This window comes from Eptesicus fuscus, chromosome 21, assembly GCF_027574615.1.
Source record: "Eptesicus fuscus isolate TK198812 chromosome 21, DD_ASM_mEF_20220401, whole genome shotgun sequence".
NCBI classification, from domain to species: domain Eukaryota; kingdom Metazoa; phylum Chordata; class Mammalia; order Chiroptera; family Vespertilionidae; genus Eptesicus; species Eptesicus fuscus.
This window is the reverse complement of record NC_072493.1, coordinates 46693135-46711708: the sequence shown is the minus strand read 5'-3', so window position 1 is coordinate 46711708 and position 18574 is coordinate 46693135. Positions and strand designations below refer to the sequence as shown.

Genomic DNA, 18574 nt, shown 5'->3' with positions numbered 1-18574 from the left:
CTTACTGTGTTCTCAACACCGTGCCAGCTCTGGAAGGTGACCATGGGAACAGCAATAGCAGTCATGCAAACATCTTTTTACTGAAAAAGCTGTTTATGGATCTGTCTCTGTCTCACTTCTCTCTTTATCTCCACTGTGGTCCTTTCCTGTGTCCCCCTCCCTCACCCCTGCTCTTTCTCCCCTTTTCTGTCTGTCCCTACACCTGGACTATGAAACTTCTGAAACCTATTTCACCTTCAGTTACCTCTTCTCCCTGGTCTTTCTGATGGTTCCCATCTCCACACACGTCTTTTTCTCCCCACGCCTGTGTCCCCTCTGCTTCCGCTGTCTTTCCTGTTACCCAAGCTGGCTGCCTCTCAATGCTCTTTCTCCCTCTGCTCCGTCATCCCTCATCTCCCCCCCCCCACCCCCGCCCTTTTCATCCCTGAGTCCCTGCATTCCACCTCCCGCCAACTTTTCTCAGAACCCCCCTCTTTCCTTTGTTGCCCCCACTTCTGCTCACTTGGGGCCCTCTCCCTAGTAGCTCCCCTTCATCTGTCTGGGTCTCTCCCTCTTCTTCCTTTTTTTCCCACTTGCTTCCTCCTCCTTATAGTTTCCCGAGTTACCCTCACTCGTACTGTCACTATCGCTGTCCAGTCCCTGCCGCATCCCCTATGGGGCCCCCTCACTGACCCTTTCTCCCTCCCACGTGTCTCTCTCATTCCCTCTCCTGCCCCCTCCCAGTCACCGCTCCCATAAAGCCCCTCCCTGCGGGCAGGTGACCTGTTCTGGGGACACCTTGTTCTTTCCCTGTAAGTCCCACCCCATGAAGACTGCTCTTCCAGGGAATCTAGGCTCATTATTTTTTGGGGGAGAGGAATAGGGATGGCGGGAATTCAAACAACTTATTTGAAACCAACTGATGACACGCCAAAGGCTAGATCTGAAATGCGCCCTTCTGGGCCCTTATTAAATGGGTGAGTGGCAGGAGGTCTGCAGATCCCCATGTTGGGGAGCCATCGGGACTCTAAGGGCCTGGAGCAGAGACGTGGGGAAAGGCACGCAAAGGGTTGGAGTCCACTCTAGTCGTCTCCCGAGACTTTAAACCTCGTGGGGTGGGAGGGCTGCCCAGAAGGGCTTGCAGCAAAAAGCCCTCCACAGCAGGTGGTGTGTGAAGGTCGGGAAGCAGAGACACCACACGGAGGATGGCTCAGTTTCCTCTGGTCTGGGCGGGGAAGCAGGCTGGGTGTGGGGCGTCCCCCATGGATGTGGACTCACCGCTGTCGCTGGCACAGCAGCGAGTATTTCAAAGCCAGCAGTGACCCTCATGCTTCCCGCGTGCAAAATAGCTGCCTTACACCAGAATCAGGACACCCATGTGACCGCTCCTCCTCACTAGCTGCTTCCTGGTCTCTAAGAATCTGTGCTGCCTTGTGTCTTTGCTATTTTTCTCCTAAATGCTAAGGGACACGAGTTTTTGTATATATATATACATATTTTATTGATTTTTTACAGAGAGGAAGGGAGAGGGATAGAGAGAGCGAAACATCTATCAGCTGCCTCCTGCACACACCCCCTTCTGGGGATGGGCCTGCAACTAAGGTACAAGCCCTTGAACAGAATCGAACCTGGGACCCTTCAGTCCGCAGGCTGAAGCTCTATCCACTGAGCTAAACCAGTCAGGGTAAGGGACACAAGTTTTGCAACCAGGTAAGCAGTGGGCAGCAAAAGCTTGACCAAAGCTAATCCCCTGAAATGGGCTCTAAGGCTAAAGTACCAATTTTTTAAAATAAAAAAAGAAATCAGTATTTTTACGAAGGAATCTGATTCAGAGACAGATTTTCATTTTCCCCTCCTTCCTTTAATAACGGAACACCTGATTTTTGGCTGGACACGCAATACATTTCCTGGCCTCCCTTGCAGACAGGTAGGCCAAAGTTCTGGCAAATGGGATGTCAGTGAAAATGTTATGTGCCTCTTCTGGGTCATGCCTATAGAAAGTATGGGTGGCCCTTACCGGTTTGGCTCAGTGGATAGAGCGCTGGCCTGTGGACTGAAAGGTCCCAGGTTCAATTCCGGTCAAGGGCATGTACCTTGGTTGCAGGCACATCCCCAGTGGGAGGTGTGCGGGAGGCAGCTGATCAATGTTTCTCTCTCATTGATGTTTCTAAATCTCTATCCCTCTCCCTTCCTATCTGTAAAAAATCAATTATATGTATATATATAAAAGAATGGGTATGTTACCCTGTTGTACCACAGTCACACTGGCTGATGGTTGTGGATAAATTCACATATTTGTATAGTGTATTTATTGTGTCGTCGGCCCTCCTTCAAATCATCTTGAGCTAGCCAGGAAGGTCGTGGCATTCAGATATAATAATGTAATAACTGTGCTTCCTTTGACCTTTTGAATGTAGGCTAATCATTTAGAAAACATGGACTTACAATAATTTTATGCACTTGGGGATGAATTGTCTATATACGTTCTCAGATATGCCTCATATTTTATTTCACCAAATCAACCAATGTTCATCACTTCTACCTATGGCTACTATGAAGATACATCACAATTTTATTGAACTGCTACCATATTTTCCTGAAAGAGTAATTGGCAAATTTAGTCAAAATTTATAATGCCCTTTGTGATGACATAAAACAACATTCTAGCCCTAGTTTGTCTGGCTCAGTGGATAGAGCGTCGGCCTGCGAACTGAAGGGTCACAGGTTTGATTCTGGCCAAGGGCACATGCCCGGTTGTGGGCTCAATACCCGGTAGGGAGCATGCAGGAGGCAGCCGATCAATGATTCTCTCTCATTAATTTTTCTCTCTATCCCTCTCCCTTCCTCTCTGAAATCAATAAAGAAACGTATTTTAAAAAAAAAACATTCTAAGTCAACCACAATCTCCATTTAGATGGTTTCCAAGCAGTGTGCCTTACCATATATGCAATATTCCATGGAAAAGTATATGTCAGTGAAACCCACGTAATATACAAGAGCTCACAGGTCTTTAAGGCAGTAACAACCCCATGATTTCACACAAACACCAGGAATAAAGCATGGTAGCATCAGTGATATGGGAGCAGATTCACATTAATATTTCCTTTTCAGTATGTCACAAATAATGTCAATAAGAAATAGACAACACTGTAAGTAATCATACTTATGGAAACATTGCTTCTTTTAATATATTCAAGCATATTAAAAATTACTTATGTTCATTTAAACATTGGATTATTCTCTATAAATAATCTGATTTAGAGTAATACCTGTAAAGTATTGACTATTCATCTAGTGTGAATTCTGTGAAACTTTAAAATTTAATTTCAAATACATACCTTGGAAATGTTTTTAGGCTTTTGAGAAGTGTATATTTTTTTTTTAACAAAAGTCTTTCCTCCTATATCATGAACATAGAATTAAGTCCAAATTGCAATCCCTGATACTGACTGAGATTGCAGGTCCAGCTACAGGATTTCCCACATTATTTGGTTTTAGGGTTTCCCTCTGCTATGAATGTCAATGTGAGGAATAAATTATGAATGTGGAATAAAGACTTTTGGACATTGTTTACATTTTCATTGTTTCTCCCGAGTATGAATTCTGACCTCAAATATGGTTCACATATCAAGTGAAACTTTGCCACATTCTTTATATTTGCTAGGCTCCACTTCAGCAATAATTATTAGATATTGAATAACACATAAATGAGAATATACACTTTGGCACATGTGTTATACAATTTATAAAGCTTAATTTGATCATGCTCAATGAAATAAGAACATTGGTTAAATCTTTGGGCAAATTATTTATATTTTTACCATTTCTCTTTAGAATGAGTCCCTCCAATTATTAGTAAGTTTGAATACAGGTTAAAAGCTTTGCCACAGTCTCCTTTGGTAATGTTTCACTCCATCATATTTTTTTGTTGAGTGAGACAACACTCCTAACTAAAGGCTTTGATAAACTCACTATATTTATAGATCTTCTCTCCAGTACGAATTGTATTGTTGAGAAAGACACCAATGATCATTTTAAAATGTGCCTAATTCTTCAAATTTGTAAGGTTTCTCTTTACAATAAATTATCTGATGTTCAATGCGATCACAAAGACAAGGAAAGGATTTGCCACACTCCTTACATCTGTAAGATTTCTCTCCACTATGAAGTCTCTCATGTACAGTAAATCACGAATATCTTTAAAGGCTTTTCCACATTTTTCAACTTCATAAGGCTTCATCCCAGTATGAATCCTATGGCGCTGAGTAAGTCCTCACTGCTGGTGAAGAACTAATGGCATTCCTTCTAACTGTAAGGCTTGTCTCATGTATGTACACTTTGCTGTACAATAGGACAAGTACACTGGTTAAAGGCTTTGCCACATTCTCTACATTTATAAGGCTTCTCTATATTATCAACTCTATGATGATATGAGTTGGAGACCTACCAAAAGCTTTGCCTCATTCTCTACATTTAAAGGGTTTCTCTCCAGGACGAATTCTCTGATAAGATTTGTTACCCCACTGAAGGCTTTGTCACATTCTCTACATTTATAAGGCTTCTATCTAGTATGAACTCTCTGATGCTTACTAAGGATTGAGGACCGACTAAAGGCTTTGCCACACTCTCTACATTCAAAAGGCTTCTCTCCAGTATGAACTCTCTGATGCTGACTAAGGCTTGAGGACCGACTAAAGGCTTTGCCACACTCTCTACATTCATAAGGCTTCTCTCCAGTATGAACTCTCTGATGACAAGTAAGGGCTTTTGCCAATATGAAGGCTTTGCCGCATTCTCTACATTTATAAGGCTTCTCTCCAGTATGAACTCTCTGATGATAAGTTAGGCCTGAGGAACTGGTAAAGCCTTTGCCACATTCTCTACAATTATAGGGCTTCACTCCGGTATGAACTTGCTGATGATAAGTAAGGTCTATTGCCACAATGAAGGCTTTGCCACATTCTCTACATTTATAAGGCTTCTCTCCAGTATGAACTTTCTGATGTCGCTTAAGATTTGAGGAGTTATAGAAGGCTTTGCCACATTCACTACATCTATAAGGATTCTTTCCAGTGTGAATACTCTGATGAACTCTACACCTTGAGGACATCCTGAAGGCTTTGCCACATTCTCCACATTTATAAGGCTTCTCTCCAGTATGAATTCTCTGATGATAAGTAAGGCCTGAGGATCTGGTAAAGACTTTGCCACATTCTCCACATTTATAAGACTGCTCTCCAGTATGCACTCTCTGATGATAAGCAAAGCTTGATGCCACCCTGAAGGCTTTGCCACATTCTCCACATTTATAGGGCTTCTCTCCAATATGTACTCTCTTATGATGAGCAAAGCTTGATGCCAGCCTGAAGGCTTTGCCACATTCTCCACATTTATAGGGTTTCTCCCCAGTGTGAATTCTCTGATGATTTGTAAGGGTTGAGGTCCGGGTAAAGGCTTTGCCACATTCTCTACATTTATAAGGCTTCTCTCCAGTATGAAGTTTCTGATGTTGATTAAGGTTTGAGGAGACACTGAAGGCTTTGCCACATTCACCACATTTATAGGGCTTCTCTCCAGTATGCACTCTCTGATGATGAGCAAAGCTTGATGCCCCACTGAAGGCTTTGCCACATTCTCTACATTTATAAGGCTTCTCTCCAGTATGAAGTTTCTGATGTTGATAAAGGTTTGAGGAGACACTAAAGGCTTTGCCACATTCACCACATTTATAGGGCTTCTCTCCAGTATGCACTCTCTGATGATAAGCAAAGCTTGATGCCGCACTGAAGGCTTTGCCACATTCTGTACATTTATAGGGCTTCTCTCCCGAATGCACTCTCTGATGATAAGCAAAGGTTGATGCAAAACTGAAGGCTTTGCCACATTCTCCACATTTATAGGACTTCTCTCCAGTATGAGTTCGCTCATGTTCACGGATATTTGAAAGGGAATTAAATGTTTTGCCACATTCTTTACACTTGTAATGTTTTTCTCTAGTACGGATTTTCTTAAGTTTATTTAGATTGTGTATTTGACTGAAGAGTCTCGCACAGGAATTAAATTTGTAAGCTTTCTCTCTGGTACAACTATTATCTTGTTCAGTATGATTTGAAGATAGTTTCAAAGGTTTGTCACATTTTCTTCGTTTGTTTGTTTTCGACACAGAATGAATAAACTGAAGTATACTTTGATTTGAAATTTGGTCAAAGACTTTTCCAACCTTATAATGGTTCTCTGGAAGCTGAATTTTCCGATGTATATTAGAATTTGTCCCTTGCTTAAAATTTTTCCAATGTTCCTTGAATTGATAACTTCTGTCTTCATTGCATGTATTCTGGTAATCATTGAAGATGGAAAGGCCTTTAGTGACAGCTATAATTTCATTAAACATGTACTCTTTTTTTCAAATAACTATTCTGTCATAACTATTAAACCATGATATGAATAAAAACAACAACAACACTACTCCAGGCTGGTGTGACTTGGGGATTGAGCAACAAAACATGAACCAGGAGGTTACATGTGCCTGAGCTGTGGCCTTGATCCCCAGTGGGGGTTGTGCAACAAGCAACCAGCCAATCAATGATTCACTCTCATCATTGATATTTCTCTCTCTTTCTCTTCTCCAGTCTTCTCTCTTAAATCGATAAGGACATATTTTAAAAAAAGATTCCTAAGTTTATAAAAATTATAAACATTTATATCAAAAACATTATTTCTCAAAAATAGTATAATGATACCTTAATACAGAAGTCAACAAAATAATTGCATTTAAATTTTGTATGTGCATTATAAATCACTATATTCTAGAAATGACTGAAAATTTAATCACACACTACAGTGTAATAATTCTTATATTTACAGCATAGATTATGTCAATTCATAGATTTTCATTATATTCATTGCAAGAATGTATAATATTTAAAAAATTATATTTGGTCTTCACATCTAGAAACACATTAATTTACAAATAGACTAATTTAAGTTGGGAGTATTACTAAATGTGTTATATCTTTGACCTCATTAAGTGACAATGATTTTATTATGAATAACTGTACCAGAATAATTCTATCCATGTTAAAATACTTTTTTCTCATCTTACACTCTTTCTCAAATTCCAAGGCTTTCACTAAATGTACATTATCAAAGCCATACCTTCCATATCTTACCAGTATAATTTTAGGGAATAAATCTATTTTTTTTAGCTTTTGCAGAATGGCCTGGTCATCTTCCGATAAGATAGCTGAAAGATATGAAATAAAGTTTCACAGTTATGGCGCTCAGGGGAATGTACACTGACTTTACCAGCAATTACTGACCAAATGATATTATTGAGATTCCAAAATTAAGTTAAATGTTCACAGCAAGACCAAGAAAGGTACAATAAAGAAAAGTCAGATAAAAGAGGGTTAAAAAGTTGCTTACATTTGCCACCAATACTTCAAAACACTCTAGCAAATAGTGGTAGTATGATAAGAAAACTCCCACTTCCCAGTTTCTTCTCTGAGGAGATAGACATGAGGGTACTGTGTGTATTCAAGGATCTTGTGGTTTTGAAGCATCTTGAAGAACATGTTTCTGTTTTGTATGACACAGATTGCTAAACTAATGGCATTACTGTTACATGGTGAATGCATTGTAATGGCTGCTAAAAGAAAAAAGTGGATGCCTGCCCACATGGCTGTGCATCAACCTATGAACCAGGACGTCACAGTTCGATTCCCGGTTAGGGCACATGCCCAGGTTGTGAGCTTGATCCCCAGTGTGGGGCGTGCAGGAGGCAGACAATCAATAATTCTCTCTCTGAGTGATATTGTAATGATTTCAACAATAAAAAATTATTAAAAATAAATAATAATTCTCTCTCATCATAGATGTTTCTATCTTTCTCTCCCTTCCTCTCTGAAATCAATTAAAAATATTTAAGAAAGTAAAAAAGAAAAGGTGGGTAATTGTTCAAACACTACAGAGACTGCAATACTGAAGACACTTATCAAGAACAAAAAGATACTTGAGGTTCTGGGGAAGAAATAGAAAATTACTTAAACTTGGAACTTACACACACTCTGCCCCCAAACAATTTTGACAGAAATTAGAATTTCTGCTACAGGTGACTGTTACTTATTTTCTCATACAAAAAGCAAGTTTATAAGGCCTGGTTGTTTAAATTCCTGAACCTCAACAAGAGATATTAAGACATTGAGAAAAATTAAAAAACATGGTCCAAATATAAAAATATCTATGAAAGAAACCAAACATAAAAGAGAAGCTAAAAAAAGAAAATGCACCAATATAAAAATATAACCCTAGCTGGTCTGGCTCAGTGGATAGAGCATCAGCCTGCGGACTGAAGGGTCCCAGGTTCGATTCCAGCCAAGGGCACATGCCTGGGTTGCAGGCTCAATCCCCAGTAGGTGATGTGCAGGAGGCAGCCGGTCAATGATTCTCTCTCATCATTGATGTTTCTATCTCTCTCTCCCTCTCCCTTCCTCTCCGAAATCAATAAAGAAATATATATTTTTTAAAAAATAAAAAAAAATAAAAATATAACAGAATTATCAAGGATATGATCAAGCTGAAAAATAAAAAAACTTGCATAGTACATTGAAGATTTTGATATCAAGGGAAACCGACATGGGTCACTAACAAATCGACCACTTTGCACACCAAGTGGAGTGACATAAATACAGAATAGTGAAAAGGGGTGACAACATATAAAAAATTAAGAGTTGACATGGGGAGCAATGTCAGAAAAATGTAGGTTAGAGAGATCACCCAGGACTCTCACCCTACAACTTGAACAAGTTATCTACACTAGTGATAATAATGTGCCAATGTAGCTTCCTATATATAATCCATGTACCACTGATAGAAAACATAGAGAAGGGACAGGTTATGCAGGGAGCATGTGAAAACTGTCATTAACTCAACACCATTTTGCTGTGCATCTAAAAGTGGTCATTTGTAACCACCCTGACCGGTTTCACTCAGTGGATAGAGCATCAGCCTGCAGACTGAAGGGTCCCAGGTTCGATTCCAGTCAAGGGCATGTACCTTGGTTGCGGGCACATTCCCAGTAGGGAGTGTGCAGGAGGCAGCTGATCGATGTTTCTCTCTCATCGATGTTTCTAACTCTCTATCCCTCTCCCTTCCTCTCTGTAAAAAATCAATAAAATATATTAAAAAAAACAAAACACATTTGTAACCTACATAAAAAAACACACACAACAACACAAGATGTCACTTCAGAAGAATAAGGATGACCAGGATCAAAGAAACAAAGTATAGTGGGGTGGGCGTGGCCGGGGAGAGGTCAATGGGGGGAAAAATAGAGACATATAGAATACTATATGTAATACTTTAAACAATAAAAAAATTTTAAAAAGAAACAAAGTATAACAGGTGTTTTATAAATGTTGAGAAAATGGACCCTATACTTGGCTGAATGAAGTATTATTTGATGCCAACAGTATGAAAAACACAGGAGTATTTGTCAAAATATTACAAACAGAATAATCCCATGATGCAGCCATCCCGTTTCTAGGTATTTATCAAAAAAACAGCCGAAACCGGTTTGGCTCAGTGGATAGAGCATCGGCCTGCGGACTCAAGGGTCCCAGGTTCGATTCCGGTCAAGGGCATGTACCTTGGTTGCGGCACATCCCCAGTGGGGAGTGTGCAGGAGGCAGCTGATGGATGTTTCTCTCTCATCGATGTTTCTAACTCTCTATCCCTCTCTCTTCCTCTCTGTAAAAAAAATCAATAAAAAACAAAAAAATAAAAAAAATAAAAATAAATAAAAAACATTTGCAGGAGAAACTACAAAAGACATTTGCACATCTGTGTCCATTACGATGTTATTCACGAAAGCCTGAGGTAGGTGGAAACAACCCAAAGGTCCATGCATAGTTGAATGAAGAGAGTGTACTATACACGTACAATGGGAGACTATTCTGCATGAAACAGAAGAAGAGATCATCAACTGATAAACAGAGAGAAACCTTGAGGACATTTTTTTAAGTGAAGCACACAAGTGACAGAGAGACTGAAACTGTAGGGTTTCCCTCAGGTGAGTAATCTAATGTCTTCACCTCAAAAACAAACAAAAAAAAGTTATGGGCCTTGCTTTTAAAACAAATGAGGAAGTAGTTTTTTAATGCATATTGAGACATTTCTCCAAGAAGGACGTTTTGAGAGATCAAATACACAACAAGGTGAGTATACTGAATACCACTGGACTGTACAGTTACAGATGGTAAAGATGGTAGATTTTTAATCACGTTGTTGTTTTTAAAAACCTTTATTAATTTTTATAGAAATAAAGGGAGAGAGAGCAAGAAACATCAATGTGGAAGAGAAGCATTGATCCTCTGCCTCCTACATCCACAGTAACCACAACTGAGCCCGCATCTAGGTACGTGCCCCAAACAGGAAATGAACTGGTGACCTTTCAGTGTACAAGAGGACGATATAACCAAATGAACCACACAGGCCAGCTCTAGTCACGTTTTTTACCAAAATTGAAAATAAAACATAACATCTAAAGAAACAGAATTATACAACTTTTCAAAACCTACCTTCAGTGGTAACAAGTTTTATCTCACATAAAAAGAAAATAAATTTATCCATAAGAACAAATATTAAATATATGTCCGTAACTACACAGGACAAACAACCATTCTCCAAAGCCTGAGCAGAGGAAGGAACAAGGTGAGTCATGAACAAGGCCGGGGTAAGGGATACAGACAAACATGCACATGGCTTTAATGGAGACAGACATGTGGCTGACTCATACTTGAATGTCCTCCGGGCACTGAGTGGAGAACTATCATGCACTTCCCTCAGATAGAAACAAACACTACAACGGCCATGAACTAAATGTGGGGAACTATCACAACAAAGGAAACACTCAAAAACCTGTGTGCACTGGGGCTGCGTGAGACTGCGGGATGCTGGAGTCACAGTCCTCCTTCTTTAAAAATGTTTATTTTATTATTTTTAATATATTTTAATTGATTTCAGAGAAGAAGGGAGAGGGGGAGAGAGAGATAGAAACATCAATGATGAGAGAGAATCATTGATAGGCTACTTTCTGCACGCCCCTCACTGTGGAATCCAGCCTGCAACCCGGGCATGTGCCCTTGACCGGAATCAATATGGGGACCTTTCAGTCCACTGGCTGACACTCTATCAATTGAACCAAATTGGCTAGGGCAGGATTTCCTCTTAAAGAGCCTGCACATGGACTTACACATGGACTCAGTGACACTGAGCTCTAGCACCAGGGCCTCAGCTGCACAGACAGGGAGAAACTGAGCTGTCTGTCTGCCATCAGAGCCAGAGCTGGAAGGGCAGCTTTCTGTCAGAGAAAAGTGCTGAGAGCACATTGTTCATTTCTGAGACCTCCCCACAAAGCCAGCAAGCGCCCACCATGTGAGTGTCCATCAGCCTGGTGAACACTATAGCTTTGAGCTACTGACTCCTGGAGAACTTGTCCCACCCGACTTGGGGGCCCGCCCCAGCGGTTTTGCTGTTTAGTGGCTTTTCCATAAAAATGGCCTCTTTTCCTCCTGCTTCAGACTTTCCCCAAATCCCTCCAAGCAGCACTTGGCTTTCATGTGCCCCGTATGTCACTCTTAAGTGGCTGAGGCCTGGCTTTGGTGGCAACTAGTTTTGGATGACGGCTGGACCTCTCCTGGGCAACTCCAAGCTAAGTACAAGCAGCAGCCATCGCCCAGCTGGTGTGGCTCAGTGGTGGAGCACTGACCCATGAACCAAGAGGTCGCTGGTCAATTCCCTGTCAGGACACATGGCTGGACTGCAGGTTCCATTCACAGTAGGGGGCGTGCAGGACGCAACTGATCAATGATTTTTCTATCTCTCTTTCTCCCTTCCTCTCTGTCTAAAATCAATAAAAACATAGTTAAAAAGAAAAAAAGAATTATCAATTTTCAGGTCGCTCTATAGCTGAGAAATCAAGTGGCCCCAGGTCGACACAGGTGGTGTCTGACCTTGGCCCACCCTCCTGGCGGCCCCAGAGCCAGTCCATTCGTTAGACAGCTTCATACCCCCCCCCCTGGATTACAACCCAGCCTCCAGGGGAGACACACTCACGGGGCGACTTGGTGGACACTCAAGCACCACATCAGCAAGTTCAGTTACAGAGGCTCGGCCCCAGCGCTGCTGCTTGTCTTCTCAGGTTGCAGGAGGTCCTCACAGTCAATCTGCCTGGGGGCCGATCCCTTCAGTAAGGTGCCAACAGCAATCAAGGCTCAAGGACAGCAGGACAGAAAACACAGCACCGGCCTGGAGCACCGAGCTGGCGTGACTCGGAGGGCGGCCACTGGGCCCTACAGAACGCCCACTTGAGCCACGCTCCCACGTCCAGCAGGTGGCGCAGCTCTACCTAATACACAGACAAACACAAAGATGCAGCCAAGCGGGAAGACAAAAAACGGGTCCGAAACGCAAGAAAAGGAGAAATCTCCAGAAGAAGAAATGGAGGCAAGCAAACTACCAGACACAGAGTTCAAAGCAATGGTTATAATGATGCTCAAGAAACATCATGAAAACTGTAATAGCATAAAAGAGAACACGGAAACCATTAAACATATGTGTCAGAAATGAAGGATCCACTAACTTAAATACATTTATTTTATTTTTTAAAAATATATTTTTTATTGATTTTTTACAGAGAGGAAGGGAGAAGGATAGAGAGCCAGTAACATCGATGAGAGAGAACCATCTACCAGCTGCCTCCTGCACACCCCCCACCGGGGATGTGCCCACAATCAATGCACATGCCCTTTCCCAGAATCGAACTCGGGACCTCCCAGTCCGCAGACCGACACTCTATCCACTGAGCCAAGCTGGTTTCGGCAATTTAAATACATTTAAATATTGCAGGGAATCTAAAGGAGAGTAGATGAATGCCCAAATCTGTTTGACTCAGGGGACAGAGCATCTAACTGAGGAATGAACGATCTTGGGTTCAATTCTGATCAAGGGCATGTACCTCAGTTGCAGGCTTGAACCACGGCTCTGGTCAGCTCATATGGGAGGCAACCAATTGATGTGTCTCTCTCACATCAGTGTTTCTCTTTCTGTCTCCCTGCTACCCTTGCACTCCCTCTAAATATCAATGGAACAATATCCTTGGGTAAGGATTAACAAAAAATAAAATTAAACAAACCAAGTAGAATAGATGACACAGAGAATCAAATCAGAGATTTGGAATATAAGGAAGCATGTAAACATCAAACCAGAACATCAAAAAGATAAAAGAATAATTTAAAAAATGAGGCAAGGGTCTGCGTCCACTGCCACATATTCCCCCTCACCCCGGTTCCCTGTTCCAGCCCAGGGGCCTGCTGGCCGGCGGGGAGGGACCGCGAGGTTGGCCAGCAGGCCCAATCGGCGATCAGGACTTGCAGGCTGGGGCAGCTCCTGTGTTGAGTGCCTGCCCCCTGGTGGTCAGTGCGTGTCATAGAGACTGGTTGTTCTGGTTCAAAGGTCGCTTAGGCTTTTATATGTATAGATGTAACGTAAGTTTTGATAGAGATTCTCCTATTTCCAATCCAGTTTGTCCACTGGCAAGAAGACATGGCAGAATATTTGATAATTCTAGAAAACTATTTTCCAAAATACTGTTTACTGACAGAAACTTAATTAGTTTAGACAACAAGTAAAATTTTTAAACACTGAGTTCCTGATTCACATATATAACAAAGCCTTTCTTTTCTAAACCAGAAAACCCCTATTTGTTCCCGAAGAGCAAGAATCAGAAAGTCTATCCTAGAAAGCAGAAGCCCATAGAGATCTTAACATAATAAAGGAAACAAAACCCTGCAGGAGGAGGAGGAATTCAGGAAGGAAGTCATCCTCACCCAGGGAGGCCAGGTTGCTGTAGTTCTCCACCATCACATCCAGGTACAACTTCCGCTGAGCTGGGTCCAGGCATTCCCACTCCTCCTGAGAGAAATCTATGGCCACATCCCTGAAGGTCAAGGGTCCCTGAAAGAAAAGACAAGTTTAACAAGAGGCCACCAGAAGAATTCATAATGTCACCCAACATGAAAACCGTGTTAGGAGAAGAGGTTTTGACCAAGGGGAATATCCCGAAACCCCCAATAAGATCACTTTGCCCAGTAACACTCTCTGATATGCTTTCTAACACTGACAAATGAGGATGACACATGTCCCAAAATCCACAGTACAGACTTTACTTTTCAGGAAAATAAGCTTTAACATTAGGGCATCGACACGGGCATATGGGTTTCCGCGGGCTGTGTTTGCATCGTTCAGGGTCCGTGGTGTGTATGTCTCAGCTGGAGACGTCCTGCTGAGTTGGAAGCACAGTTACTGCCTGAAGCTAACACAGTCAACCACGACTGCACGTTCCTAAAAATACAGACTCTGGTCCAGGCTCTGAGGTGGGGCCTGTGTTTCCACATGTGTAACAAGCTCACTTTTCACTTGTGATGCCAACGTTTCTGGTCCATTTGTCATGCTTCTGAATACACAGCAAAGAAAACACAAGAAAAAATTCATACATAACTTTTTTTTTTTATTCTGAGTATTTTATTTTTACGGGGAAAAAATTTTAAATAACTGTTGACAATCAATATTATAGTAATTTCAGATGTATAGCATAGTGGTTAGACTAGTTCTATAACTTACAAGGTGATCCCCCTGACAGTCTGAGTATTTTATTTATTTATTTATTTATTTATTTTTGTTTAAATTTCTTTCATACATAACTTTTAAGTGAAAGTATTTTTCAATGAAATTTACAGTTCTCATGGAACAGATCACATAGGAACCACAATACTATTTGAAATTTTACTATGAGTATTCTTAGAACAAGATTACCGTATTTTCCGGCGTATAAGACGACTTTTTAACCCAGGAAAATCTTCTATACACCCAGTAGTCTTATACGTCAGAAAATACGGTATCCTGCCTTTGATAGAAGAATATTTTGTGAAACATATAATTAAACTACTAATAAACCTTCCATTTCATTCCAAACTCGATCTACAATTTAAAAACAACACAGGTCGCCCTGGCTGGTTTGGCTCAGTGGATGGAGCATCAGCCTGCAGACTGAAGGGTCCCAGGTTCGATTCTGGTCAAGGGACATGTACCTTGGTTGCGGGCACATCCCCAGTAGGTGTGCAGGAGGCAGCTGATCAATGTTTCTCTCCCATCGATGTTTCTTACTCTCTATCCCTCTCCCTTCCTCTCTGTGAAAAATCAATAAAATATATTTTAAAAATAAAATAAAATAAAAAACAACACAGGTCAATACCCTAAAGAAAAGTCCTAAATATTCACAACAGTTTCTGTAACTGAGAAGAATAAAGACAGGTTAAGCATGCAAGAAAATATAGCTCAAACAATGTTAATAATGTAGAGACAGACACAATGATGAGAACTTACCTACAATATAAAATGAATAAAAAAAAGAATTGTCCTGTCAATGAAATCAAGGTTATTATGAGATTCCATAAATTTCATGAACCTCCTTTAAATGATACCCTTTGATTATTATAAACACAACTACTAAAGGCCGGTGGACCAATTCCTGCACTGGGAGGGGGGCTGTCCCTCAGCCTGGCCTCAGACCTCTGGCAGTCCAGGAGCCCTCCGGGGGATGTCTGATTGACGGCTTAGGCCTGGGGAGTGGGCCTAAGCCATCAATCGGACATCCTTAGTGCTGCTGCAGAGGGAGGAAAGGCTCCCGCTACAGTCATGGCACTTGCTGGCCACGAGCCAGGCTCTCTGACCACCAGGGGAGCAGTTCCTGTATTGATTGTCTGCCGCCTAGTGGTCAGTGCATGTCATAGCGACCAGTCATTCTGCTGTTTGTTCAATTTGCATATTAGTCTTTTATTATATAGGATAAGGAGATGAACTCACAGAATGATAGAAAATATGTTGGACCTATTGTTTCTTAGTCGCTAATCTATTTGGAAATTTTGGAGTGTCATTAGTGGAGAGCTACTATCATAGAAATTTACCTGAATTGGAGATACTTGTAAACTTTCTAGAAAACATAAAAAGTGATTATGTTGAGTATGTCCATGAATGAGTGTAGAATATAATAAAAATTTACACCAAGAAGGCCTCATGGTTGAAGCTCCCATGTCAAAAGAAAGTGATCTGTAGGAAATAAAAGTAAGGCTTTTATTTTTCAAAGCAAATAGAAGCTAAGACGAAGAAGGGGGATTCTGGTATGTGCACATCTCTCAATAAATTCTACGATTAGGGGAGCATCTCAGCCAAGAGAGTTATCAGGTGAACTGAAACAATGGATACCAAGTGACTGAGGCACAAGAAAGGACACGTCATAGCAAAAATCTATAATAATAAAAGCATAATATCCTAATTAGACTGGACAGCTGAACATCCTTTCGGACATCCTTCTGGACAAAGCCACAGCGGCTACGAGGGCTGAGGGCAGGCAGCTGCGGTGGCCGGCAGCCGTGGCGGGTGATGGGGGCGGCGCCTTCCTACAGAGGGAGGCCAGACTGCAGCTTAGGCCGACTTCCCAGTGGGGAGAGGGCCTAAGCCAGTGGTCGGCAAACTGCGGCTCGCAAGCCACATGCGGCGGCTCTTTGGCCCCCTGAGTTTTCAGCAAAGGCCACCTTATGAGTACCCTAATTAAGTTATAATAACAATGTACTTACCTATATAGTTTAAGTTTAAAAAATTTGGCTCTCAAAAGAAATTTCAATCATTGTACTGTTGATATTTGGCCCTGTTGACTAATGAGTTTGCCAACCACTGGCCTACGCCATCAGTAGGACATCCCCTGAGGGCTCCCAGACTGGAGAGGACAGGCTGGGCTGAGGAATACCACCCCCATGCACAAATTTTTGTGAACCAGGCCTCTAGTACACAAATAAGCAAGTCATTATGTGAAAATGGTCAGAAATAAACATTAATTTTTTGCAAGTGTCTATCCACGTGTATCTCTCATCTTCTGTAAGCTAAAGGTACATTTAAATAGCAAGTTGTTCTTACTAATGTAGTCAGCAAGTCTCTTCTATTTACTCTTCTTTTCAGAACTCACTGAGCTATTCTGAGCAGTAAGAGGTGCATTTTCTTACCCCTATTCTAGAGCTGATGCTGCAGCCACCTGAACCTAAAAGGGGCATTTCCCTTCTTCACCGATACCCAGGCCCCTGGCCCCATCCCAGTAGGGATGTTAGACATGGCTGCCTTCCAAGGTTGATCTGTCAGAGAGGGATGTTTTCAGTAGTTGAAAGTCATTAATTAAAGGTGGGAAATCTTCTTGACCTGGTGAAGCCTGTATAACATGAATGCAGAGAAGGCTCTGAGCCAAAGGACAAAACTATATAAACTGCTGACCTTGACTTTCACAAGAAAAACAGTAATTAAATAAGTAAAGGAAAGAACATGAATAGGACCAACATCAGAAGTGGCAGGTTCTAAATCCACAGATGCCAGAGGAAAAGCAAACACAGCCTGTGACCCAGGACACATCTGTTACCTGAGAAGCAGCCATGTGGTCCTGGTCCTGATGGGGTCTGGGTTGTTTCCTCAGGTGACAGTATGTTGAGGAGTCACAGAATGTGCCTTCAAAGACGTCAGCACAGCGTCTCATCAGCTCACCTCACACTCACCGTCAGAAGGACCTGGAAATACAGAAAAGGCCACCCCTCCTGTCCTTGGTCACAGGAGAGAGTCAGGAACAATGAGCTCCCACATGGAGACCACACTGTGAGGTGTTGAGTGTGTCTTCATGTGTCTCTCCTCCCAAAGACATCCACAAACTCCTACAGAATTGAGAACGTGAGCTGCTGTCCTGACCCCCCAAACCAAACAGAGCCCCCCCTTACCTCCCCTGAACCCTGCTCCCCAATCCCACAAAGACATCCTGTAACCCTCCTGCTAATCCCTGTTCTCACCGTCCAATCACCTGGGGCCCCTCAGTAACCAATGATGCCCCACCCAGAGCAGCTGTCCGCCTCCACGGGGAAAAGCGCACCTGAGGGCATTTCTTAAAGCTCCTCAGGGGATCTGGGAAGACCCAGAGGATTTACCTCAGGATGTTCTTACATAATAAATTAAGTGTCAGATGTAGAAAAAGTAAATCCATCGAAGAAGAGTGCCCACACACACAAACACAAAGACACACAGACACACACACACACACACACACACACAAAACTATCACAGCAAAAAACCTAAGGCTTCTAATATTCCTTGAAAAAGCATCAGGTGGTGACAGACACAGGTCACCTCCTCGTTGCCATCCCAGGAAAGGACAAGGGACCCATGACCAACAGACAAGTCTCTCCCCTCTGAGTGAATAAGGGTTACAATTGGAAGCAAATTATTAATAATTCCCAAGCCTTATATACAGGAGGTTTATGTCTCATTCAATCCGTATAACTAAGAAAATTCAGCGGTTAAATTAAATATATAAAGGCACACCTAAACAACAAAAATAGGCACACCTAGGCGGCATGACTCAGTGGTTGAGATTGGACCTAAGAACCAGGTCATGAGGAGATTCCTAGTTGGGGCATATGGCCAGGTAGCAGGTTTGATCTCCAGTGAGGGA

The 18574-nt window shown here is 41.9% G+C and overlaps 1 protein-coding gene across 1 annotated transcript in view; it reads right to left on the bottom strand.

Moving 5' to 3' along the window:
• Nucleotides 1-4371: 4371 nt before the first annotated feature.
• LOC129147530 (zinc finger protein 345-like) overlaps nt 4372-18574 on the bottom strand; it is a 39341-nt gene continuing 25138 nt past the window's right edge. Inside the window, exons 2-5 of the mRNA XM_054710049.1 lie at nt 17498-17642; nt 13866-13992; nt 6978-7222; nt 4372-6313 (exon numbers count right to left, since the gene is read on the bottom strand). Coding sequence (XP_054566024.1) covers nt 4541-6313; nt 6978-7222; nt 13866-13992; nt 17498-17611 — 2259 coding nt within the window. The 5' untranslated portion in view covers nt 17612-17642 and the 3' untranslated portion in view covers nt 4372-4540. The remainder of the gene's footprint in view (nt 6314-6977; nt 7223-13865; nt 13993-17497; nt 17643-18574) is intronic.